The sequence below is a fragment of the Cynocephalus volans genome, chromosome 1, assembly GCF_027409185.1.
Source record: "Cynocephalus volans isolate mCynVol1 chromosome 1, mCynVol1.pri, whole genome shotgun sequence".
In the NCBI taxonomy this organism is placed as follows: Eukaryota; Metazoa; Chordata; class Mammalia; order Dermoptera; family Cynocephalidae; genus Cynocephalus; species Cynocephalus volans.
In genome coordinates, this window is record NC_084460.1 from 83,054,476 (window position 1) to 83,081,633 (window position 27,158).

At 37.4% G+C, this 27,158-nt stretch overlaps 1 protein-coding gene across 2 annotated transcripts in view; it reads right to left on the reverse strand.

Annotated features, from left to right (window-relative positions):
- Positions 1-10,519: 10,519 nt before the first annotated feature.
- VEPH1 (ventricular zone expressed PH domain containing 1) overlaps positions 10,520-27,158 on the reverse strand; it is a 214,706-nt gene continuing 198,067 nt past the window's right edge. For both annotated transcript variants that reach the window (XM_063104466.1, XM_063104456.1), the window contains 2 exons: positions 15,099-15,235; positions 10,520-10,756 (listed from right to left, as the gene is read on the reverse strand). In XM_063104466.1, coding sequence (XP_062960536.1) covers positions 10,520-10,756; positions 15,099-15,235 — 374 coding nt within the window. The remainder of the gene's footprint in view (positions 10,757-15,098; positions 15,236-27,158) is intronic.

Genomic DNA, 27,158 nt, shown 5'->3' on the forward strand with positions numbered 1-27,158 from the left:
GAAATATTTGACTTTGCACACAAAGAAATGGTACTTTCATAGCAATATTTGTTTGTCATTGCAAAGATCAGAAACAACCGTCCCCCAGAAAGTGGACAAAAAATTGAATGACATGCAAGGAAATGACACACAGTACTGGAAATCAGCTAGAGATAAATATATCAAGATACAAACATGAGACTTAAAAATAAAGGAAGATTCATGCAGTATGACACCATTTATGTAAAGTTTAAGTATATACAAAACAACACTATGTGTTTTTTAGAGATGCATATATTTGTAGTGAGCATATACAGAATTGAATTGGAGGGGCTGGACTGTTAGCTCACTTGGTTACAGCCTTAGCCCTGATAACACCAAGCTCAAAGGTTTGGATCCCTGTACCAACCAGTTGCCCCCCCAAAAAAGGGGAAAAAAAAGTTGCATTGGAATGATAATTACCAGATTCGGGATAGTGATTACCTGTGTGAGTTAGGGAAGGAATTACATTTGAGGAGATACACAGAGGACTTCAAATGCACTTGTAATGTTTTACTTCTTAAGCTGAGGGGTGGTAGTAAGGGGTTCATTATATCATTCTTTGTAGCTCTCTCTATCCTGAAGAATTTCAAAATAAAGAACAGCCCATCTATAATCATATTCTTTCAGATACTTGACTGTGAAATTAGGCAGTCATATAGTTGAACTATTACTATCGCAACTTCAGCATGTAGACATAAAGTCAGGGACTATCTTCATAGTAACAGTGTAATATCTCTTAATAACACAAAAATATATTCCACTATATGGGTCTCTTTTTTTCCCTTAGGTACAATGACCACCAACACTCACTGACTGGATGGTTTAAAATTACCCACTAGTCATCCATGCTCGATTACAGAAAGCATCTCTCGATATGCCCACTCCATGGTAGGTAAGAGCGTACACTGTCCTGCCCCCACAGTGTTCCGGGCCATCAATTTAGCCTCTCGATGTTTTCAGCATTCTCAGCAGACAGAGCTCTGTGTGCATCTGCTATTTTAGTTCCTTCTTCAGGGGCCTCCTTACCCTCTTCAACTTTGTAACTGAAGTGGGAATTCTTTGCTCTGTTCCTGTCATTATAACCTCAGCGGCCTCAGAATGTGCACACATTCCTGAGCCTGTCCTTCCTAGTGGTTTGACATTTAAAACAAACTGGCTGGGCTTCAGCTTAGTGAGTGATGGCAGAGACAAAATAAACATAATTTCCATAATGACTTTTTCATTTTGGGGGACAACATTACGTTTTTCTCAGGGGCTTTTATTTAAAACAAATACTACGCCTTGCTTTTTTGAAGCAGATATCCTAAGTATGGAAATATTATGTAAATGAATAATGGAGAATCTTGATTCCCCTTGGACGAGCCTTGTGAAAGGCTAAGTTGGACAGTTTATCCATTCCTCCCCTCTCAAATATGTTCCTGACTTTATTGTGAGGTACCAGATGCTGTCTCTCTGGGCCATGTAGTTTGGATCCTCCACCAAAATTACTTTTATTTGTTCTATATACTAGTGTCACGCTGCTGGTTTTCACTGAGGAATGTGATTTCTTTTTAAACTGTAACAATCTATTAACCAATATGTTTTTTAAAAATTCCTGTTATTCATTTTATCACCTGTAGCACCCTTCTGCCTTCCCCCTGCCACCCCACCCCTTCATTCAAACTAGGCAGGAGGCATCCATTGCCTCAGAAAAGCGGTGTTGTAAAGAAATTAGAAGTAGCAGTAAAGTGTAAGCATCTGAATTTCAAAGTAGATTTCTGAAATACAGCAGAGATACTTTGAGAAAATAGGGTTTTAAGTCTCAAAAATCAGGATTTTGAGGTTAAAAAATCCATAACTCTGAAGAACTACGATATGAACCTTGTTGCATAGATAATACATTTGGAAGACTATTTGTTGAGCTGGGGACTAGGAAAAACTGGAACAAATGGAGAATACTCTGAGTTGACTGGGTTTATGCTGAATCAACTAAGATTACCTTTTTTGTCACTAAATGAAATGGGATCCAGGGCTCAAGACATAAATTAAGTTCAGATACAAAGAAATAAAGAAAATTACACTATTATATGTTTGAACTTGTAAGCTAGGGTTTGTACCCTTACACACCCTATAAAACATGTTGTTGCCCTTATGGGACAGATACTGAGGCTGTTGTTGCTGTGTTAGTGTTCTCTTCTTGAGACCCTATAGAAAAAAATTCTTGCATCTCAGTATTGGGAGAGCTTTTCTTCCTCTGCGCAACTGGTTATTTTTAGTATGACTCATGGATACGATTGAAAATCTCTCAACTTTGGCTGCGTGAAAACATGGCGTCAACTCTGAGCACTACCTTTTGCTAGTGTATAAAACCTCATGGGACACATTTCATCTACTTTTCTTATTCTGATGACTATTCTTACTTTGTTTTCCTTTTGGTTTTATGTCTTTACTTGCTGTCAATCTGGCTGGACTCTCTGGGAAGCAGGATGCTTTTTAAGGAGTGCCCTTGGGATTAAACACCCATGGAAGGGAGTGAAGAGGAATCAGAATTGGGGAGGGGGAGAAGTTAAGTTTCAATGCAGCCCCTGTGATTGTCTCAACGGACCACATGGGGAGCTGTGCAGCAAGAATGGTTCCTTGGAGTTGTCCCAATTTGGGCCTGAATGGCCAGGTATTTAAATCAGGGTACTTCAAAAAGTTCATAGAAGATTCATATTATCTCTTAATTCTATTTTTCCACGAACTTTTTTGAGGTACCCTTGTTTCTATTCTTGCTTTCCCACAACCCATTTTCTACACAGCAGCTAAAAATGCGGATCTATGCCATCCCTGTTTTTAACCTGCCAAATAGCTTTCTCTCAAGGCCTGCAAGACTTACCCACTTCCCAGCCTCACCACCCTCATCAGTCATCTGGTCTGTTTTGGTTCCTCTAATGTGCCGTGTGCCTTTTCTCCCCAGTCTTCTCACATTCTGTTCCCTTTCTGGTCTGCTTTTCCTCTACTTCTCCCTTAAGACTAGTAACTCCCTCTCATCCTTCAGATCTCAGACAAATATCTCTTCCTCCAGGAAGCTGTCCCTAACTTTCTAACTGACCACCTCTCCTTTTATAATTTCATATCAATTGTGCTTTTTTTGTAGCATAGGTAGCATGTCAATTTTATCATTCATTAAGAAAAGACTTTAACATCTTTTTCTTCTACTAGAACATACATTCCACAAAGGTTGGGACATCTTGATCACCTTAGCATTCTTAATGCCCAGCACAGATCCTACACATAGGAGATGCTTTATGTATTCATTTACTTACTAAATAAAATATATTTATTGCAGGATTTCAGGAGACCACAGCATTATAGTGATGCCAAAGACATGATTATGTAGGTGAGAGGTGCTTGTGTGGGAAAGCAGGAGATATCCCCTTATGACATGTTTGAGTGAGTCCTGATTAAAGTGTACTCAAATCAGCACTTACGGCACACATATCCTCAGTATTATGATTAATTTTCTAGGATAGACATTTCCAAACCATGGTTTTGGCTAAATTAAAAGGATAGGCCTTACTCTGATTTTTGTTTATGAGCTAGTTTGGCAAACAGAATCATTGTTTTTCTCTCTTAAAAGAAAAGACATTTAGACCATTTCTTCTCCATATTACCATAGTTCTGGATTAAGAAGGAACAAAATATTCCCAGAGGAAATCTGGTGTGTGGAAGTGAGTCTCTGTTAAGAACAGTGGAATACACAAAATTTCTTATGACTACATGAAATCCCAGCCAAGACAGAGAGAGAGAGAGAGATAGAGAGAGAGACAGAGATAGGTATTGGAGATATGTCTAATATAAGATAATGAAGTAATCAGATTGATTTCTACAACGCATATATAAAAACAATTGTTTTGTTGTTATAACACCTGTGTAAAATATGTATGTAGGTATATGTGTATAGATGTACACTGTGGATTTTATACTAATATGAGTGGACTGGTAGTTCAAAAATAAAACAAGGCAAAAAAGAATTCTAAAATAATTCAAAAAATAAAAAAATTAGAATTTACTATAATTAACACTTCTTTCATCTTAGTTTCCAACAAGGCCTCATGGAGTTCTATTATTTCTATGAATGAGTAAGCCTGCCATTTGTGTGAGTGCTTGACATTTTTACATTATTTGAGTAGTATATGGCTCCTCCAGATTCTCAGTACCAAAGTGAATTCTAGTCATCCTTATTGATTGAAAGACAGAGCAAATGTATTTTTTTTTCTATTCAGTCCAAGCTTTAAAAAGGTCTGTCTATAAAGACATAAGGGAGCTATGTAAACACGATGTGTCTGATTATCATTTTACAGAAAAAATGCACAAGAAAGTTCCAGGATTTCCAGTCCCCTCCACCCGCCATATCCCCAGAAAGTTTTTCTTTGAAGTAGACAAGTTCAATATGTACTGGGGTTGGGGGTGAGGGGTATCAGAAGAGTCAATACGGAACATGCTCTGCTGAGGCTGGGGTTTTCATGGCAGGGCTTGGGAGCTACAGCTTCCACTGGAGCCCATTGCCTGTTATGCTAAGCACATGGCTGTAGGTCTTGCATAACCTGTAACAAAAGATGTATATGAGGAGGTGGAAATGAGTCTCATGAAAGCACATCTAACAGAACCCTCCTCACCCAGGCAAGTACCTACCTGTAAAAACCCAGCCATGGGAATTGTCCTGCTCCTCTGAAGTTCATACAGCAGACCACCCGTCCACCCTCTTGGCTCTATGCCTCACTCTGCTCTTCCATGGTTTTCCAGCATCTAACTTGGCTCCAGGCCTTGGTTCTCTAGTCTTGTTTTTGGTACGGTTGACTTTGAAAGTCTCCTCTGGAAACGTTCCTCTTACTTGATCTGGAATTCCTCCTTAGACACCATCCAAATTTTACCTCCAAGATCCCCAGTCTGACAGTGAGTAAAAGACACACAACGTGTGCACCCCCTGCCCCCACTTCTGCCATATCGGCCCATTCCCTACGCAGCCTCCCTGCCAGGGAAGGGGACTTGGGTAAAGGAGAGCACTGAAGGGGGTATGTAGAGACATCAGAAATATGGCTTGTATGTGGACATTAGCGATCCTTGTTTCTGTCAAAAGAGGGAGCAGGCACCCACAGGAATGGCTGATCTCATTCATACTCTTGAGAATGGATGCATTGGGAGCATTTTAACCACTATCTTTAAGTATTTTTTTTTTACATTTGCAATATGCTTTATTGTTCACAAAAACCTTAGCATACAGTTTTGATTACTGTGAAAGAACCTGTGTGGAATTCTTAAATTAATACTTATTTTGTTCCCTCACGTTTCAACATCTCTGAAGTTGGTAGGTGTTTCACAATCAGTGGTGTTTTACAATCAGTGTCCACCAGGAGTGGCTGTGACTAGGTGTCTGTTGTTGCCTGTTGATGTGTAAACTTGGTCTTAGCTCTTCATGTTGTCACGTCAGTTGAATTATGTGGATGGTTGACACTACTTATGTTGATTGCTGTTTAGTATTTCTTAAACAGATTGCAATAGGACTTGACTTTGAAACGAAAAGTTATCATGTACACAGAAAAACACAGAAGCAGAGGAGTGGAATGAGATGTGATATGTGAGCCAAAGAGCCGTCATTGGAGGAGTGACCATAGTTCCATAGGGTCTTGTAAAGCAACCACCAAATGTTTACCTAAGAAAGAAAGACTTTGACATGTGGATGATGCCATGTTTCATTTTCTTGTTGAAACAGATACAAAAGAATTACCTGTCATACACCAAGCCATGTACCTAAAGTCAGGAGAAACTGCCAAATTCCTCAGAATAAAGGGAAGACCTTTTGAAGTAACAACAGTCCTCATAGAACCATCACAGGACATTGTATTGTAGTTTCATTGGGAGGATTTTTTCCATACTTAATGGTACATAAAAAATGGAGTGTCTTTTTCAAGTACCTATTAAGTTAAAGTTTCTTTTGCTGATGGATGCTTTTACATGACATGTGTGCCTCATATCAATTCTACTCTGTCAATATTATTATCCCCAATGCACCTTGCATTCAGTGCACATATTCTCTTACCTCATTTCACAATTGTCTTCTGAAGTGGGCAATTCTTCCTTAACCATTTAATCTTTATTATGCCTAAAAATAAGTCAGTACCACAGATAGGCCTGTAGGTGCCTGTGAAAAGTAGATGAATTAAAGATGACCCAGTAGATGTCCCTTGACATCACTAGACAAGCATTTTCTAGAAAACTCAGTATTAGAAATGTATTGAACATTTGTTTTTACCAAATTCCAGGTTCTCAAGACATAACCAGATGAGAGTCTCAAACATACACATAAATGGGAGGAAAGAAGAATCAAAATGAAGTAAAATGAAAACCACTTGAATTTCTGTCCATGATTATAATTTTATTTTATTTTACTTTTTGGCGGCTGGCCAGTATGGGGATCCAAACCCTTGACCTTGGTGTTATAACACTGGGCTCTAACCGACTGAGTAACCGGCCAGACTTCCATGATTATAATTTTATTTATACCAATATTTTTTAATGTTTAGGCATGTTCAGAAAAAGTGTTTTCTTCTCAGATGAGGATTTTCTTGGGAAAGGCCAGTCTGTGGTAAGCACGCTGGCAACAGGGGTGGAATTGCCAGAAATATATTGTGGGAAGGAGATGGCTCTGAAATTTCTAGTGTGATTCTGAACCCAGGAGAATTTACTTGCATGGAATTACTGCATCACGGAATGAAACCAGAAAGATTATTATTTACACTTCATACATTTGCTTCTTTTTAGATCTGGTTCAAAGGCACTGAGAGTTATGTTCTAAATTAGAGGCATCTAATTAATTAAATCACAAGTGCTGTGTAACAAGTAGTAAAAATAATTCTTTTCCCCCAAATTGAGCTGATAGGGCCATTCTCTTCTTTCTTAGGCCAAACATTCAGTGAAAAAAGAATTGGTGGATAGCCATTGTTTTATCACAGTCTCTTGGCTATAAAAGGTTTGAGCATGTTATTGGCATTCAAATTGTTAATAACAAATGCAATGCCACCTAATACTTTGTTACTATTTATCTGTAATCAGTTTTTCCTAATTGATTAAAACAGCTAGGGCTATTCACTGACTCTTGAGAATGGGCTGGTAGATTTAAAAATAATATTTATAGAATCATTTGCAACTATACCTATTCTCACCCTTTTCCTGCCCATCTTCATAGGATGACATAACCCTTCAGTCCAAGGTGAGTCCCCTATCTACTTCCTGAATGTATACATCAATATTAAATTTACCAGTTACCTCACCTCTGAAACTGATGCTTCTGAATTTTCTATCTTAGTGAATACCACCATTATCCACCAGGTTTCCCAAGCAAGCACCTAGGAATCAGCAGAAACACTTTTCTTTCCATTCCTATACTCGAGTTCCCTCCAATCCACTAGTGTCCTGTCCATTTCACTAATTCAACATTTTTCCTGCCTGTCCATTTCTCTCTAACTCCTCTCTATCAGTCCAGGTCCTCACCTTTGTAGAGCCTCCTAAATGGTTTCCCTGCTACAATTTTTGATATCACTATAATCCCTTCTCTATACCACTACCAAGGTTGTCTTTGTAAGTGCAAATCTGCTTAAAACCTTTAAAGGGTGCTTCACCATCTCTAGGAGAAAATGTAAGGTCCTTGGCATGGAACCAAACCCTAAGGCTCTGGCCCCGCAGGCCTTTCAGGATCACTCTGCATCGTTCTCCGAAGACCCCTCATGTTGTAAACATAGGAAAGAACTTGCTATTTTGAAAATGGACCATGTTTCCTCTCCCCACTTTGCATTTGCAGGGTGGTTCCCCCTATGACCATTTGTTCCTTGCTTGCCGCAAATGTTCCTACTTGTTCTCTAAGGCTAGCTCATTCTCTAACATCTTTAGGAAACATTGAGGCAGCACACTCTGAGTTCAAAGTCAGTTACAATGGTGCCTTCTCCTGTGTTTCCACAGGGATCTGTGCATACCTTCATTGAGGCACTTGTCCCGTAGCATTTAAGTTTTTGTTGTATGTGTCTGTTTACCCATGATACTTTAAACTCCTTGAGGAGAGAAGCTGTGTCTTTTATTTTTATATCTCCAGGCCAAGCATGGTACTTGTTGCTTAGCAGCTGCTCAATAAATTGCTGCTGAGTAAAGGAGTTTTAATCCTTTTCTATCACTTCTAAAACTTTGTTCAAGCAAAGTTATTTTTCAATTTTTTTATGTATTTTTATCTTCTTCTTTTCCTTAAGTCTCATTCATTTTAAAAAAAAACAAGAAAACGTTTTCTCTGTCTTAGCCCCTTCGTTTTAGCCCCACTTTGTGGAAAGGATAGTCCGATTATTGCTTTAAACTCCTAACCTCCCATGGATTCTTCAACCCACTGGAATTTGACTTCTAATTCAACATTCCAATGAAATTGTTCTTACCAGTGTCACCAATTGCTTCCTAATTGTGAAAGTCAGGCTTTATCTTAAGTGATTACTCTTCAGGATTTCAAATTATTGACCTCCCAGCTTTTCCTGAAAATACTTATCACTTTGGCTTTTGTAACATCATTTCCCCTGGTCTACATCATCTCTGAACACTAATCAGCTAATCCAGCCTGGCTTTGCTTAAATGCTGGTGTCCCAAGGGGCCCTTATTAATTCCTTTATCTTCTTATTCTCCTTGAGTAATTTCATCTAATCTCACATCTTTGGTGACTACATACCCCATGAACCCAAATTTTGACCCCCAGAACTCTATTTCCAATGTGCAGTAACTTCTGTGACTCACAGTACCCTCAAGTTTTATGTGTTAAAATTAAATTTCCTTTCTCAAACATGGCCCATTTTATATTTCCTACCTTAGTGAGTTAGCAGTACAGTCAGGGTGTTGACTACTTATAATCTTTCTCCAGGTTTTTATACTAGACTACGTAATAAAAAGAAAAAAAAAAAAGGAAAAGAAAAAAGAAAAGAAAAGAGATTAGACTACATAATAAATAATTTCAAGGAAAAAGTTATTGTCTATATGTATTCCAAGTTAGCTTTTGTATTAGTTATTGCTGCATAACAAATCACTACAAATTTAGCAGTTTCAAACAGCATACATTTATTATTGCGAAGTTTCTGTGGGTCAGGAGTACAAGCATGGTTTAGCTGGGTCCTCTGCTCAGTTTCACAAAGCTGCAGTCAAGGTGTTGGCTGGGGCTTGGCTCTTAAATAAGAGTCAGAGTCTTCTTCCAAGATCACATGGTTGTTGGCAAAATTCATTTCCTTGCAGCTGTAGAATAGCTTGCTTATTTGTGGGCAGCTTGCTTATTTAAGGCCAGTAGGAGAGAGAGTCTCTGACTTGTTCACCCTCTTTTTTAAAGGGCTTGTCTGATTAGGTTGGGCCTACCAGGATATCTTTTTTATTAAGTCAAAGTCAGCTGATTAGGGACTGTAATTACTCCTGCAAAATCTCTTCACCTTTGCCATGTAATGTAACATAATCATGGGAGAGACTATCCCATTGCTTTTGCCATATTCCACTGGTTGGAAGCAAGTTAAGGCCCTGCTCACACTCAAGGGAGAGGATTCACCAGGGCATGGGTCATTAGGAGTCATACTAGCATTCTACCTACTACAGCTTAATTAAATATTTATATATATATGGGTAATGACAAGAACCAATAAATGTTTATCATTTGGAAGTATTAAAAGGTTGAATACAAAGAAGAAAATGATAGAACTTTAAATTTTAAAGTTTAATGACAATGGCACATATTTTGAAGATGGAAAAATGGTTTGTTATGCTTATTCTATCTCACAGTTACTGTCTTGAGCGAAAGATATATCCAAGTACCTAAAGATATATCCAAATACCTAAATAAATAGTATATTTATTAAAAGAAATAATAAAATAAGTAATTCTAAGAGACAGACATTTAATTACATAGCTGGCTTAATTTAAGAACCGTTTTACCATGTGTTAGCCTCATTAGTATTAAGAGAGAATAAATGTAATTATATTGTATGTCTCTAAGTAAATTATATGGTTTTCCTTAGTGTATATTAATTCAGCTTTTCCTAATAGGTTTTATTTTTTTCCTTTTTCTTTTAATACCTTTGACAGACTGATTTCATCAGAAGTGCGAGTCTCTCCTCAGGATAGGCAGTTCAGGCATTTTTTTAAATTGTTTCCTTACAGTTTTAAATGACATATCTACAGAAGTTCCTCTGTCAATGACTTTTCCCTTAGTGGCCCCACACTATCTGAGGGTATACTCTGTAGTGCCTTTTCCTATGTGCATTGGACAGATATTGTACAGTTACTACAAAAGCTATTAGAGTATGAAATCTACTAAGAATTCTACCATTTCAGGCTATTTTTCTTAGGGACAACTATCCTACTGGTATTTAGTAAAAAGTGGCATGGCTTGGTGAACTCATCTCTATTTCTTGACATTGGCAATGATAATACAATGCCTGTGGTGTATGATCGTGGGAGACTGGCTTGCAAATCCCTACAGATATGTGGTCACCTCTCTGCTTTCCCTCTCTCTTGCTTGGGCAACTGCCACGTTGATGCACTGGAGCCACTCTTCTGCATTCTTCTCATCTTTGGCTTTGAACACATAGGTTTTATTGTCTGTGAAGATTTCAAAAGCCCGAGGGAGAGAGCGGTCCCTGCGTTTCTTGGCCACAGCTTTCACACTCTGTACTTTGCTGAGTTCTATTGGGGAGTCGTCAGGATCGTCTTTCTGAAACGCATGGCAAGGAAAGAACATGAGCTAGCTCCTACTTTAGGCAAAGATCTCTGGCTACTGGAGAATTTTCCAAGAGGGCTGGAATTCTTTCACTTCCTGTGGCTCAAGACCTTTGTTATTTTGGGTGCTGAGGCCTCAAGGAGTCGTTAAAACAACTGAAGAAATGGATGATTGGGCCTTTGTTATAGTATTATAAATTGGCACAAGATAGCCAATTTACAGAAAATTTTTATAAAGTGGGATTTAAACATGCTTAATTCACAGTTCTTTGATTTTCAGTCATTTTCTGTTGATGTTAACAGAACAAAATGCAGCAGTACAATTTGGAATACTATTAACTCCTCAGAATTTCAGATAGTTTGGGAAGCAGAAAGTTGAAATTTCCTTTATGCTAGCTCTAAGAGAGGGTTTGCCAAACCTTTAATTGAATAAATGGGGTGTCAATGTTTGAGTAAGTCAAACTGTTTATGAAACTCTCTGCAGCTTTGGAAGCATGCATTGTCTACAAACACTAAGTGAAGGAATATTAATGATGTTACACTTGCCTTTTATCAAAGCAGAGGTTTAAGGATGTCTACAATACCAGGCTCACCATGAACACCAGGCTATTATGAATAGTTTTAAGAAATCAGATACTTTTATAAAACAATTTCAGATCTTTACCATCCCTGAATTTGTCTCCTGGAGAATGTACCTGTGGTTGAGAATCTTGCCATTTCTTCTTTCCTGCCTCTCCTTGTACAATCACTCTTTTGCTGTGCAATTAAAAGCCACCCTTTCACCCCTCACAAATGTTTTAGTGTATTGTCCAACTTGGAAAAATCTCAGGAGCATCAAACAAAAAAGCAATTCCAAATATTGATATCAGGGAAACATGCATCAACCAAAGCAACATAATCATGTCCCATCTATTTCACTAAGAATACCCTAAATGAATCATTGTGCAGTACATGCTTGTATTGAAACAACATAGTGTACCCCATAAATATGTACACGTAAGTGTTAAGATATTTGGAATAAAAAAAGAGATGCATTTCTAATAGCATTTCCCTTTTTAATGTTTAATAATCATTTATTAAATTTGTTATCATACGTACAGATTTTCATAAATGATATAACTTTTTAAAAAGATAAATCAATCAGAAAAAACCTTATCACTTAGAGACCGATGGTCACAAGAAATTAAAATAATTAAATTTCAATTTATACACAGTTTTATTGCAGTGAAAAATGATAGGGCAATCAGATAAAATGCTGTGGGAGAGGAAGAACAGAAATATTATTTCAAAGAGAAAAGAAACAATATAAACATTTCTCTTGAAGAAGAGCTAATTTATGTATTTTTTTTAAGAAATTGCTGGTGTTAGTTACCAAAGTGTTATGGTATTTTTTTCCAGGGGTTACACTGAAAGGAGAGATGTAATTTTTTAATTTTAAAATGTCAATATTTACAATTCAGCAGAAATCACAGTCCATGCAGCTGTTTGAACTTATGATAAAAGTGTTGGTGCAAGTTAAAATGCTTTGAGGTATGGGACAGATTTTTCAAAATTCTTTTAGGGGATACACAGGACAAAGTTTGAAGACATCTATACCAGATAGTTCTTAGCCTAATTTGATTTATAGTAAGTATCTGACAGTAGTAAAATTGTATATCTTTGCATTAGTCTATAGTAATATGTAATGTATATGGAGGAACTGATCAAGAAAATTAAGTTGCCACAGTAATCTGAAGAGGGACAGTGAATCAACTAAGACAGGAACAGACTGAAAGTCAAAGGACACTGTTGGCTAACTGGTTAGTGGAGACCATGACCTTGAGAATGCAAAAATAAAAAATTACACTATAGTCCTTTAGCCAGTTCTTATTTTAAAATGCACACTTCTTTCATGTCAGAGAAAGGGCCTTTTACAACATGGCTAAAGCTTCAGCAGCACTGCTGACCTCTGGTAGGTTATTATGTCCCTGGAGATTAGAGGAATTTTCTGCGGCAATCACGCTATATTATCTTATTTCTCACTGTTTGAGCCATATGTTTTGTCAGATTTCTAGAATGTCAAACCATTATTTCCCAATAGAGATGTCAAACAAATCAGCTCATTATAAATAGCTTTTTCTTTAAACTTTATCAAAAAGCCTTCAATCAAGAAATATAAGGTCATTATTTGAGTTCAGGAAAAACATTCTTATGGACTAACTCTGCTTTCTCTTAAGGGATCTGACAAATCACTATGTCTTCACTTTTATTCCTGATTTCTTGGGTAAAAATAGGAAATTTAGATGGCTATTTTAAAAACTTTAAAAACACTTCGGTGTGAATCTGTGCTAAAAAAAAAAACAACAATGTTTCTTTAAACCGCCTAAATTGAACATGCCATTATACTTCCCTTTCAAGAAGATCTTCAGCAACAGAAAAGTTCATCTGTTTATGTTATAATACACACAGGTGAAGAAAGGAACATGAGTTCAAGGTAGGTGTCACAAGCATATTCTTTCTCATTCAGAAAGTTAACATAAAGTCTTATTAATTAAAAGAGCACTGATCAGAATTTGTCATAATTTACACACATCATATTTGATTTCTGTTGAGTAAAATGTTCAAATAAGTTTTATAATGAGGCCTCTATAGCTATAGTGCATATATCCAGAGTGAATTGTAATTTAACACTTTCATTAATTAATTCAGACACAATTTGTTCTATGTGATGGTTAAGTTTATGTGACAATTTGACTGGGTTAAAGGATGCTCACATAGCTAATAAAATTATTTCTTGGAGTGTCTGTGAGGTTGTTTCCAGAAGAGATTAGCATTTGAAACAGTAGCCTGTGTAAAGAATATCACTCTCACCATTGTGGGTGGATGCCAAAGTGAGAGCCTAGATAGAACAAAAAAGCAGAGAAAGGAAAAATTTGCTCTCTCTTCTTGAGCTGAGATATCCATTTTCTACTGCTCTCGGACATTAGGGTTCCTGATTTTCCAGCCTTTGGACTCTGGGACTTACACCAAAACCTCACTCCACCCCTGCACCCTGCTTTGGTCTCAGACTGAATTTTACCACCTGTTTTTGTAGTTCTCCAGATTGCAAATGGCACATCATGGAACTTCTCAGCCTCCATAATTGCATGAGCCAGTTCCAATAAATCTCTTATATCTCTCTCTATATCCTATTGGTTCCATTTCTCTGGAGAACCCTGACTAATACAGTTTTAATACAGCTTACCACTAGCTCTGTATTTTAAGCGTGCCTGGGAAGCAGTATGCTCCTTTAAAAACATGCTTTGTTGTCACACTACCTAAGCTTAACTCTAGTTTTACTCTATCCTTAGATAAGCCAGCCAGTCTCTTTGAGCCTCAGTTTCCTCATCTATGAAATGGCAATAGTAATAGTGCTGGCCTCAAAGGATTGTTCTGAGGATTATTTGAGGCAATCCAGGGTGGCATATGATGAGTCTTGAATAAATGCTAGCTATTATGATTGTATTTCAAAATAGCCAAGAAGTAGGTCAATACTGATCTTGAGTGAGTAGAATTTAATGATAAATAAAACCGAAGAGGATAATTTTGCATTATTGATTGGAATAGAATGCTGTTTCAGAGGTTTCCCACTGAAAATTCTTTTCTTTTTTTCCAGTGGATGGCTGGTACAGCGATCCAAACCCTTGACTTTGGTGTTACAACTCCACACTCTAATCAGCTGAGTTAACTGGCCAGCCCCCGACTGAAAATTCTGAGTACAGGTATTTACTGAGCATCCTACTCAGATTGAAAATTATATTAAATGCATATTTATTAATTCTATTAGAATTCTATTCTATCCTATTCATTAACTCGATATTAAATGAGTAAAAGATAGTAGTATTTTTTCCTAATCAGAACTGAGCTTTGTTGATTATTAAACATACTGAAAATAAATCAGCCCTTATTCCTTCCTCCCTGCCTACCGTCCCCCTTCCCTGGACCCCTACTTCCAAATATTACCTATAGTTATAAGAAAATCAGAGTTGGTCTCATAACTATAAATTTATTCAGGCAATCCACAAGGAAACAAAAGGCATGGTGTTTGAGTCAAGACCAACAAATAGCCCTTCTGCAGTTCATCTTCTAAAACTTAAGTCAACTAAAAAAACTTCCATAATAAACTGAAGAGGGACAGTGAACAAACTAACATAGAAATGAACAGAATGGACAGAGGGACATATGTAATAAAATAGCACTGTAAGACTGTAAAATAAAGAAGAAATTATCGCAGTTTTAAATCCAGACAAAATGCCTAGCTGGTTGGTGGAGATCAAGACTTTAAAAATGCAAGTATAAAAGATGACGGAGGAACTTACAGACTTTCCTTTTTGAAACAGAAGTTGATTTCCAGCTAGTGTAAAATAACGGGTTTTCCACCTTTTGATGAACTTCCATCTGACTTGCTTCTCTTTAAGTTTTCCTTCTATGAGAGGCTGGCCATCTTGATTTACAACTGTTGAAGGTAACAGAAGGATCAAGCCATTTATTTTCCATTATTTATTTGGCAAGTGATCAAAAGTCAGAATTGTATAGTGAACCCGAACCCAGTAAGCATATTTAGAAAGTGGTCTAATAAATTATGAATTTGGTTAATGTTTCCTCCTTTATCCCAGAAGAATGCACAATTCAGACATGATAACGGGTAAGTGTTGGAAGTTGTCATTGAGAGTTCAGAAAAAGAGCATCTGGTTAGCAGTATTTAAGGTTCTTCCAGATATCCAGCTTTCTGTGCTTCTTCTTTCTTTAATGGCATTCTGATCCTTAGACTGAAATGACCATATTGATTTAGAACAGTTTTAAATTTTGGCACAAAATATCTAGTATGCCATAAGCTTCATTTCCTATTGTTGATTTGCCAGTAACTTTTTTAATAACTAGGTTATTAAAAAAAAATTTCCATGCTTTAAGACATAAGAACTGCTTAGAAATATAGTTTTAAAAATAATCATAAGCCAATTATATTTAGCTATTTGGCAGCAAAAGTCAATGTGGCACTGCAAATGACTTGTCCTTCTACAACCATACACTAAGCCTCAAAGGCAAACTTACCCAACTCTTCTGTACATGCTGTTTCCACTTTCTGGAACACACATACTCTCTCTCCTCCCATATTCCCATCTTCACCTAGTCAACACTGATCATTTCATATTTCAACTCAAATGTTGATCCCTTTGGGAAACCTTTCCAAAACCCAGACAAGAGTGCTGTCTTCCCTATACGTTTTCATAGCACACGGCATGTTTCTTTTAATCAGGTATCATCATTTGTCAGTAATTATTGGTGTTTATCTGACTACTGTCTTTCTTTCTCATCAACTGAAGGCTCCACGAGGGCAGGGCTATTACTTTGTTCACTGTTGCATCTCCAGGCATCTAACACAGTGCCTGGCAAATAGTAGGGAATCTATAAATATTTGTTAAATGAATAGATTAATTTTACATTGAAGCAGAGTGTGTATAATTACACATAATCATAGAATTAGAAGATCCATTACAATGTCAAACATTAGATGTTGAACTGAAGAATTTCATTCCTTTCACCAGCTACATTAGATTTATCTTCCAGTTTATCTCAAAGCATCTGATTTGGGCAGGGAGGGGCAATGGAAAGCAAGTGGAAATTTGGAGTAGGACAATATTTACTTATACACATTTATGTTCAATTTTCATGGCAGCTTAAAAGTAACACAATTTGTTCCACTGCTTTGGAAAAAATGTGAACAGGGCTTGTCTGACCATATAAAAACAACCTGTCCTTTTCATGCTACCATTTCTTTTTTCTAGTGTAGGTCAAGTAACTACTTCAGACAGCAGGAGGACTGTCCACCTTGACTAAGCACTTTCAGGTTAAGAATAATGAAATGTATAGTTTTCATAAAAAAATTTCTATTAAGGCTAGTTTGGCTTTTTTTTTTTTTTCTTCTTGTCTATTCAACTATTCAATTGGCCGTTCCATTGTCAACTTCAAATCAAGGCTAAAAACTAAAAAATACATATCAAATCTATTGTTACGCAGTGATAAGGGCTATGATGAAAATAGAATAGGGAGTGAGTGACTTGAGGGGTTGGTGTGTGTGTATTCGAGTGGTCAGGAAAGAGCTTGGACATTTGAGGTGACATTTGATCTGAGACCTCACTGATGAGAAGTGTCTCCCATCTTCTGAGAATCTCCATGGTGACCAGTGCTGTGGAAAGCAGGAACTCTACACATATTTATTGACCATCAATATCAAGAAAGTTATTCCAGTGTTCTGCTTTGGTTTACTAGGAATCATCTGATTTAGAGCATTCTTTGCAAATTTAAATTTTCCATAAACATAGCGGTTGCTTCCTTTCTGCAGCCTCCATGCCCTGAAGTTGCCTAAGTTCCAGCGCTTGTGATGCTGTGTCCTTCCCCTTTGCTACACATTCCCCAGAGCGGAAACAGCCTTCACACAGTGTCTGCCTGGGCGAGGGGTTCAGTAAATGTTTAAGAACAGCGCATAGTTGAGTCATAAAGGGTGCAGTAGTCCGTCTGAGAGGAGAAAAGAGTTTCAAGAGGAGATCCAAGAAGAGAAAAAAAGGGAAATATAATAAGCAAAAACAAGCAAACAACAAAAAAACCAAGCCAAAAATTAGATTAAAAAAATTTTTAAGATACCTGTTTTCTGTTTTCAAGTTAGAAAAAATTGCTAATCTAATTGTAATGTTCAAGGATTTTAAATATGAACTCACAAAATTTAGATTTGAGTTCTCTCAATTACAGTTTTCTGATCAGCAAAGAGGAAACAATAACCTCATCCTGCTTAACAGGGATGTTGAAAAATCAAAAATCAAAGTAAAGAAATTTATGTAAGGACACTAGGTAAATCTATTTAGCACCGCTCAAAGCCCTTTTATTACTTCACAGTTTGTAATCACATTGTTTCTTGCCATGGTTCTAATGATAAGATGATTTAATGTCATGCCATTTAATGACGGTACATTTTTCCTATCTCAGTCTTTCATATTTACTCAGAGAAGCATTTGAAATAGCTACAATATCTGCGATCATTTGAAATCATGATTGATTCAGGTAATATTTAAGCACATGGACCCTTCTGGATCTGACATAGGGATTAGTTAACTGTTTCTCCTCGAGACAGCTCCATATGCTTCACTTGAAGACTATGTGTGACAAAAGTTTGCAAGGAGCACCTGGCAAATTTCTGAAGGAATCATTAGAAACATGAGTGAATGGGATATAATAATCATGACAAGAGACTCAAGACAAAATGATAGGCTTACCAAGAACAAAGGACGGAGGACTTCAGAGGTATGCAGCTAAGCAAAGACTTTTCACTGTAGCCTTGTGAGAATCAACCCCAAGGGAAAAGTCCATGAAAAGGGTTTCCTAAAGGAAGTGCTAGCAAAGCTTTAAAGTAGCTGAATGTTAGGCCCAAGTTTAGGTATCAGAGTCAGCTTCAGAGGCTGTTTGTACCTGTAAGATTAATTTAAAAATAGTTTCAAAAGACAAAAGGAGTAAGACTTAAAATTTTTTTCCAGCTGCTATCCTATATCTTAAAAAAAAGTTTTTTTGCGATTATGTATAGCATATCCATGACTGGCATATGTCATTTTAATTGGTCTATTGCCCATAGCACATACTTGTAAGAAAGTAATTTTCATATGATGCCACAGCCTCTTCATGGGAAAAACAAGGAAATATTTTTTTCCTAAGGATTATTATATTCCATTTGAAAAATAAGATGTGGAATGATACTATGAGGGCATGATCATATATCTAAAATAATCTCATTTGGATGTAACACGTACAGGATATTCAAACATTTTCTCATTTTCTAATGAACACATTCTTTTATTCAAAGCACCACAAATTGGCTAAGACATTCTCAACTAAACTGGATCTGATCCTTTCTTTAAATATTAACTGGCTGAAAAAGCTATGTATTATTAAACTCTAGTGTAATTAGAACCCAAACTTACCATGTTTATCAACCTAAAACTTTTTCAGGATGCTAATAAAAATGTTTATACATTCATTGTATCCTTTTTGTGCACCAAGAGTTGAAAATATTTATGTTAATAAAATGAATTTTGAAGGTGCTCATCTTACTTAACATAAAGTTGATGAATGAAAGTAAAATGATAATAGATCCCCTAGAGCTGAGAAGCTATGTAACAGGAAAAATAAAGCAAAAAATAATATTCATCTGTTTATCTATCAACCATCCATCCATCCCACATGCATTTTTGAGCACAGATAAGCTGTAAGGCACTATGTTTGGTGCTGAGGGGTTCCAAAACTCTGCTCACAGGGAGCTTGAATTTATCATATTGTAGGGGAGGTGAAGCATTTTGCAAATTCAGAGTTTGGCGAGTGCCATTGGGGAAGTATAAGCCAAGTGTTACAGCATTCCAAGAGAAGAAATTCCACTTCTAGTTCAGAAGAGATGACATGAGAGATCAGCTCCTGATGAAGAAGAGGGAACGAATTTTTTAGGAAGAGTACAGAAAAGGATCAAGGTAACAAGAGAGACGTGTGTGAGGGGAAACACATGAAAAAACCTGAAGAAGCTGGAAGAATGAGTGAATCAGAAGCAAGTGTGTAAAGCAGTTTTCTAGGACAAAGTCACGGGCTGAGGGCTTAGGGTATAAGACAATGCAAGATTTTCTAGGTGTAAGAACTAGGAAAGAGATTGGGTATCAGTCATGAGGAGGTCATATTAGACTTTATTGAAAGGTTATCTAAAACCATATTAGATAGGACTAACAAGGAGCTTAGAGCCTCTGAGGGTCCAACTAGCACAGGCATGAAGCCTCGTGAACCTCAGATGGGATCAGCTATTTAGAGTCCTGGAAGAAAACAGATGGCATCTTGAGTCAGGTAATTTATTTGGCAGCCTTGTGGAACATGGAGCAGGACAGGAGAGATGGAGAACAGAAGCTATTGAGCACAGATTATATATCCAACTGGGCAAAGTTGGAATATACTTTGTACCTGCAACTTGCCTATTTGTAGGTAGTCTGTATCTGAGTGTTTTTTTTCTTGTTTTTTTCCCCCATGTCATAGAAGCGTGTGCACGATAAACATGGTGGTGATTGCCTTATTATGGGGGAAGGATAGAAAGGAGGAAAAAAAGAAGACCATGGGACCAAAGTATAGAAAAAAATAAATCCCTTTTATTCCTTGGCAGTAGAATTGACTAGAAGTAAATGAGGTGCCTCTCTAGTGGTTTCTTCTCAGTTAATAAGAGGATTTAATATTCGTATAGTTCTTGTCATGGAAGACTGGAGTTCCACTTTTTATTAATAACCTTTATCATTTATTAATTCTCCCATTCTTTTACTCACAGTGCATTTATTGAATGTACTAGGCACCTGCCAAGTGATGGGAATACAAAGACAAATAAATAAGATGATCTTGGTCTTTGAGATGTGGAAGAATGCAGTAGGAACACTGGTACAGGGTCAAGTGTAGTATAATGGGATAAATACCAGGATAGAACCACACACAAAGTCTTATTGGAACACACCAGAGAGGCACTTATTCTAAACTGGGGCAGAGGAAGCAGGAAAGCTTCCTGGAGTAGATGCTGTCTGAACTGAATTCTCAGGAACAAGTAGTAGTTTTGAAGATGGGGGAAAAAAAAAATCATTGCAAAGGGCCAAAGCTGAGAGAGGGGGCATGAAATAAATTCTAGGAACTGCAACTCATTCTATATGACTGGATCCTGGGTGGTAGCAGGGTGGAAAAGAAGCAGGAAGAGACAAGGAGTGAGATTCAAAGTGAGACCAAACCTAAAGAACCCTGGGCATCATGCAAAGTGGACTCTAATGCTTTGTAATGTAACATAATAAAAAATAATAATTTTTGTAGCCATACAACCCCTTTTATCTCAAGAGCACAAGAGTTCAATAATTCAAAGTCTCCATTTTGTTTTAGGATTTGTTACAATTCTTAAAGTTTTCAACCAAATATAATTTATTTAAACGTGGTGTGCTGAATGGCATATTTACTCCTTATTATAATAGATCAAATAGGACTGTATCAAAAACTTTCTCTGGTATAGGCCCACAGTTTATGGGATAAGGGCACTGTCTTCGGAGCCAGACCTCAGATGAAGTCTAGAATCTGTCACTTAACAGATGACTTGTCTTGGGCAAGTTACTTAACCTCACTGTGCTTCAGTTTTCTCCTCTCTAGAGTTGTTATACTTAACAACAGGGCCAACACAAACGTTTGTGCAGGTTTTTCACTGCACAAGGGCACTTGGCCAAGGTGGTGAGTCGGGGCTAAAATCCAGCCTGAATTTTGCATACATCCCCAAGTGGACTACACCCACCACAAATAAAGGCACATTAAAGAGCATAATGGTTAGTAATGGCCTTGCTTAACCAAGACCTGATCACAGTAAGGAACTGAAAATTGTAGATTCTATCATCATGATCATGATCAACATGAAATGATCGTATCCGTCCTTTTACTGTGATGATGAATGGGTGGTTTTTAGAAATACTATACCCTAATGGCTTTAGGATAAGAACCACCTCCCTTCTTTTAATCAAGAATATATTGAAACCTATATGAAAGTGTTAGGTATAGTGAGAGAATTCAGAGTAAGACAGGGACTCCATTTAAGGTTCAAGGCCTGCAGGTTTTGAACTTATACCTTTAATAAAAATGCAGGTGTGGGAGGTAATTCAGAGTCCTAAAAGGAAGGTGAACTCTTCTGTTTTTGAATAACTGATCCATTTATTCACCAAGACTGCCATTTTCAAGCCAACCCAAAATGGATTGGCTGCACTGGGAGCACTCCCCACATTGTCTGTGTTTGCTCTCTTTTCTTCCTAGACTTCCCACTTGTTCTTGTGACAGGCTGTTAGGGATGACAGTGACCTCCACATAACTACTATTCACATTGCACACAACTTCCATTCAGATTCAGAAATTCCTATGCTATGTATGTTTTGACTTATGTCAATTTTGTTTTTGAGTTTAATTTGTGATATTTGAATTTTTAGACATTATTTTCTGATTGTTAAAGATAAATGCCTTCAAAAGAAGACATATTCTAGAAGAAAAAATATAAACCCCAAATAGTTTTAAAATAATAACTGAAAAAAGTATGCTTTCCCCCCCCCCTTTAAATCACTGCTTCTGGGAATTATGGCTCCTATACAGTCCTATGGGGAATTTCTCTGTATGTATTAAGAGTTTCAAATTTACTTCAGTCCCTTCCACGGTTTTACTGATTTTTTTTGTGTGCATGCCAGTTCTAATAAAGCCAACTATAATTATAGAGGATATGCTTAAAGAGGGATAGAAACATTAAATCAGGGGGTCATAGGAGCCACATTTAGTAGACTGAGTGTCTGTGGTTTTTGAAATCACTAAGAATCATAACAAATGGAATGTTTCTTGTGAATATCTAGGCAGTGCTTTCGAGTGACATGTTTATCGGTAATGAATAAATGAGAAGGCTTAACCAACGTTGATTTTGCAACATCCTACAAGGTGCTGTGGGGACCAAAATAGGACAGAAAAATAAGTTTGACAGCAGCCCATTGAGGGTACCGCCACATATGACTGAAGGCTTTCTTTCTCGATACTTTTATACCCATCAAAATGTAGTATGCTTTCTAGGCTTCTCTGACCAATTGCTGATGTATTGCTCTAAAAAAGCCTCAGAACTATTATTTTATATGCTGTTGGAGCTATGTTTCCCAAACTGTGCTCTAAGGGCCATCTACATCAGAATTATTTGCTGGCTTGTTAGAATGCACATTCCAAGGCACCACCCAAACCTACTGAATCAAAATTTTGGGGTGGGGTGAGGGAGCCTGCATTTTTAACAAGGTCTCCAGGTGATTCTTAATAGGTCAAGAATGTCTAGGAAATGATTAGTATTCTCATGGTAGGTGACAGTAATAGGTCATATAATATACGAAAGAGTAAAACTGCAAAACCAGTAGTAGGAAGAGAATTGTTATGACCTTCTATGAAATTTAAGAATAGCATGGCAGCTTAAGATCATATTCACATCCTTGGCTTTAGTCAATAGAGTTACAGAAAAAATACTCAGAATCAATATTCGTGGAATTTGATATATTTATTGCGTTATCGGTGAAATAAAAATTCTAAGTTCACTTTCCAAGAAGATAACCTGCTCATAGTTCTGAGTGGTGTATGTGGTCACCTTTGTACCTTTATGAGAAGCTCATCAAAGAAGATTGACCCAGATGTGCTGAGTAATGACTAATAGGGACGAATGAGAAAAGATCAGGAGGGTGAAAACGAATGGAGATAATTGTCTAATCATAGGTTTTATACACATATCCCATGTTGGTCCTGCTTAGTCTCATTAATAAGATCTCATGGATGCCTATTACTGGCAACATCTGGCCATAGGACCTTAGATAGTTGTAAATGTTGAGCACTTTTCCATATTGCCTGGACATTATAGAGCTTGCTCAGGGTTGGGAAAAATAGATCTGCATTCTTGTGTCAGGTCTGTGATAAGGAGGCCTAACTTGTTTGGGTTGTGCAGATTGAGCACATTCTAACCATTGTCCCACCTGCCTGTACATTCTTGGTATTCTGGAACATTTTAAGGTGTTACCTAAAATGCTTTCATAAAATTTTTTAACATGAGTTCTATTTGTCATGGTTGAGCACTTGGCCTCAAACCTTTTGGTAATGAGTAGAAGTTTACAATGTTTGCATTGGAAGCTTTAGCTATAATAGGTATACCATCATATCCAGTGTGTTACACACACACACACACACACACACACACCCCTAAGTATATACCCATATGTATACATATACACATATATGTATGTTTTTAATACAAACCCTCACTGTATATATAAACACCTCACATATTCTGTTAAGAAAATAATCTGTTTATCATAGTACTTTTGAAAAGAACTTATTTAAGAAGGGACTGTTTATATGAAGAATATATTTGGCACAAAAGATACACTGCAAATGTTATCGTATGAATATCTATCTTTTTTCTACTAAAATAAATCACTGTGAATTCATTAATTTTTTTGTCACCACTTGGTTGAGAAAAAATTTACTACTGAAAATTTTCTGAGAAGATGAAAACTTTGGTCATTCATTTATTTGGTAAATATTTATTAAGCATCTGTTGTGAGCTAGGGGCTGAAGATAAATGGATGAGGAGAGCCCACTTCATAGAACTTATTGTTTACTGGAGGAGATGGACATTTATCAAATAGTCACACATAAAAAAGAAAGTCAGTACCTGTAACCAGTGTTATGGAGGATAAGTTTGAGGTGCTTTGAAGACCTTGGTATAGTCAGGGAGGTTACAGAAGCCTTCCCTGAAGCAGTGGATCTGAGTTGTAATAAGAAGGCTAAGACTTACATTAACTAGGTGAAGGAGGGAGAAAGGGAATTTGGGGTAAAAGCACATACAAAAGCCTGGTGGCAGGCAGAAGAAGCATGGTGAGTATGGGAAACTCAAAGAGTCTTTGGGCAGAGCAGAGAGAGAGGGAGAGCGGAGGGAGTGTTAGACAAGATAAAGCTGGAGAGGCTGGAAGAGACCATTCCATGTGAGACCATAAAAAGCATGTTATGGAGTCTGGTCTTTCAGCTAAGAGATATGGGAGGCTATGTAAGAATTCATGCAAGGGGTGGCACCATCAAATTCTTGCTTTGAAGAGATCATTCTGACTGCAGTGTAGAAGACAGACTGGAAGGGTCCAGAGTAGTTCAGTGAGGAGTCTATTGCCGTTATTTTAGGTAAGAGGTGATAGTAGCTTACACTAGGTCTATGGGGAGAGGTAGACAGATTTGAGAGAAATTGGGAAAGTAAAATCCTCAATGTTGGGGCGATAGATTGGATAGGAGGGATGGAGAGGGCAGTGGGTCTCTGGTTAGTGCAACAGACTGAGTGATGTTGTGTTTACTGAGCTAGGGGATGGTGGACAAAGACCAAGTAATTTTTTTGGGGGGGGGGCAAAGGAGAGACAATCATGAGATTTAAATGGACTGAGTTTGTGGTGCCTTAGAAGCAGCCTAGTAGGTGGTGGGAGATATAAATGTGGAGTTCAGAGGAGAGGCCTGGACTGCGTATTTGGAAGTTGTCTCATAGAAGTGGTTACTGCAACTGCAGAACCAGTGAAGATTGGTTGTAGGGAGAGTGTACAGTGAAGAGAAGACAGCTACCCCAACAATGAGTAGCTAGGTAATGAAAGTGGGCCCAGAAGGGGGGCTGAGAAGGAGTGTCTAGAGAGTAGGAGGGAAATCAGAGAAGTGTTGTGTTACAGAAACGAAAGGAAGAGAATGTTTTAAGGACCACAGGATTGAATGCTGCTAAGAGGCAAGTAACATGAGGACTAAAACACTTCCAGTGCATGGGTGACTTGCAGGTTGTTAATGACCACAGAGGGAGATAATGGCGTTAGAACCTGCATTAGAGAGAGGTGAGTATTGAGGAGGAGGCAAGTAAGAGGAGAGAGACAGACAATTCTCTGGGCTTTAAAGAAGTGAGAGATAAGACAGTAGATGGAGTGAAAGGAGAGGTTAAGCCACTTGCGTGTGATTAAAGCCAATGGAAGGATTCTGTTGGGAGGGAGAAAAAGAATAGAGAAGAGAAAAGGATAATCTGTACTGTTAAGTTTTGAGAAAGTGGGAAGGATGAAATCCAAGGCAAAATATGACCACTCTATTGAGATATTTGATGACTTCATTCTCTGTGGCTGCTGAAAAGCACCAACATGTCTTTTAAATAGGTGAGTTTGTGGCTGAAAAACAAAATTCATTCCTAGTGTATTTCTGTAGGTAAATAAAAAATTAGAATTAGTCTGAAAGGTGATGACTAGAGCTCTTTTAAAACATATTAAGTGCTTTATTTTAAAACTACATAGAAATTCTTTAAATTGATGTTATCTTAATCCTGTATGATGATGAGACTGATTTACTCACGTCAGTCTGCCTTTCTAACGTTTCCCCTCATCCATGCATTGGCTTAACTCAGCTTGTTTTCCATGTGGAAAAAGACACTTTTCTATGCATGAGAATTTGTGGATAATCACAGAGAGACTAAAGCTTTGCTGCTAGTATAAGGCCTATTAGACACTTTTACTCTATATCAAGACAAGACTGCTGACCCAATATGGAAAAGCAGACACAGTAGGAAGTGAGGCTGAGTGAAAAATGGAACTTAATGCCTGAGGAGTGTTAGGTTACTGATCTTAGCTTGTTTCCCGTCAAGGTCACAAGTTATTGGCAAGTTTATGATGGGCTCTGTGTATATATGCATATTGAAACATTTTAGTATGTTAAAATTGTTATTCCATAATATGTTGAAACCTTGTACACAGCAACATTTTCTTCTTATAAAAGCTTATTTTCCAAAAGATGCTATTTCAAGGTTTCATTCAGTTAGTTTTTTCTTTTTTAATTTTGAGAAAGTGTTATATTTTTTAAGTTAGATTTAAAAATTGCATTTCTTCCACAGCTATCTTATCACTTAGATGATTCATGAATTAACCATATATTTGCCAAATGGTTATTAATCACTACTGTATGCAAGGCACTGGGTAGGGCCTACAATGATGAATAACCAATGGTTCTTCCTCCTTTAGTTTACTGTCTAGTGAGGAGGCTGATGGCAACATGCAGTATACAGTATAGAGGTGTGTGCAGAGGACGGAAAGGACAGAGAGGAGAGGAATTTATTCTGCTCGGGGGTGGGGTGTGTGTGTGTGTGTGTGTGTGTGTATGTGTGTGTGTGAGAGAGAAAGAATGAATGTGTATGAGGAGGTTTAACAGAGAGAAGAATGTCCATGCCACAGAGGCATAGAACAGGAAGATAGAAGGTGGGGAAAGGGGGAAAAGAGTTTAGGACAATAAATTATCGGAGTGGGTGAGTGTGTATTTGTTTTGTCAGTAAATAATTGATATCTGTGAAGAACAAATGGAGGTTGAATTTTATGTAATTAATATGTATTCAGTAGTCACTAACAGTACATAAATGTGAAAAGGGGAAGTTACTCTATGACAAGCATTGCACTGACGTTGGTCTTCTAACAAAGTTCAGCATAGACAGTGCTCTAACATATGTGGTAGGAGAGAAGGTATCATAAGGCACACTCAGCCACTGCACAGGTCCAAATTGTTTTTTTTTCTTGTCATCTTTAAAGTTCTATGAAAGTCAACACTGAAATTAAACAGAAAAGTTTCATATTAATGGACTCAACAGGCTATTTGTAGCCTTACAGGTTGGATCCTCTCAGAGGTCAATTAGTCCATTTTCACATTGGCACCTGGAGTGGAAAGATATCTGGCCCATACGAAGGGTGTCAAAGAAGAGCTACATTGCTGTCACTAGTCATTTCTGCCATCTGAAGAAAATCTCC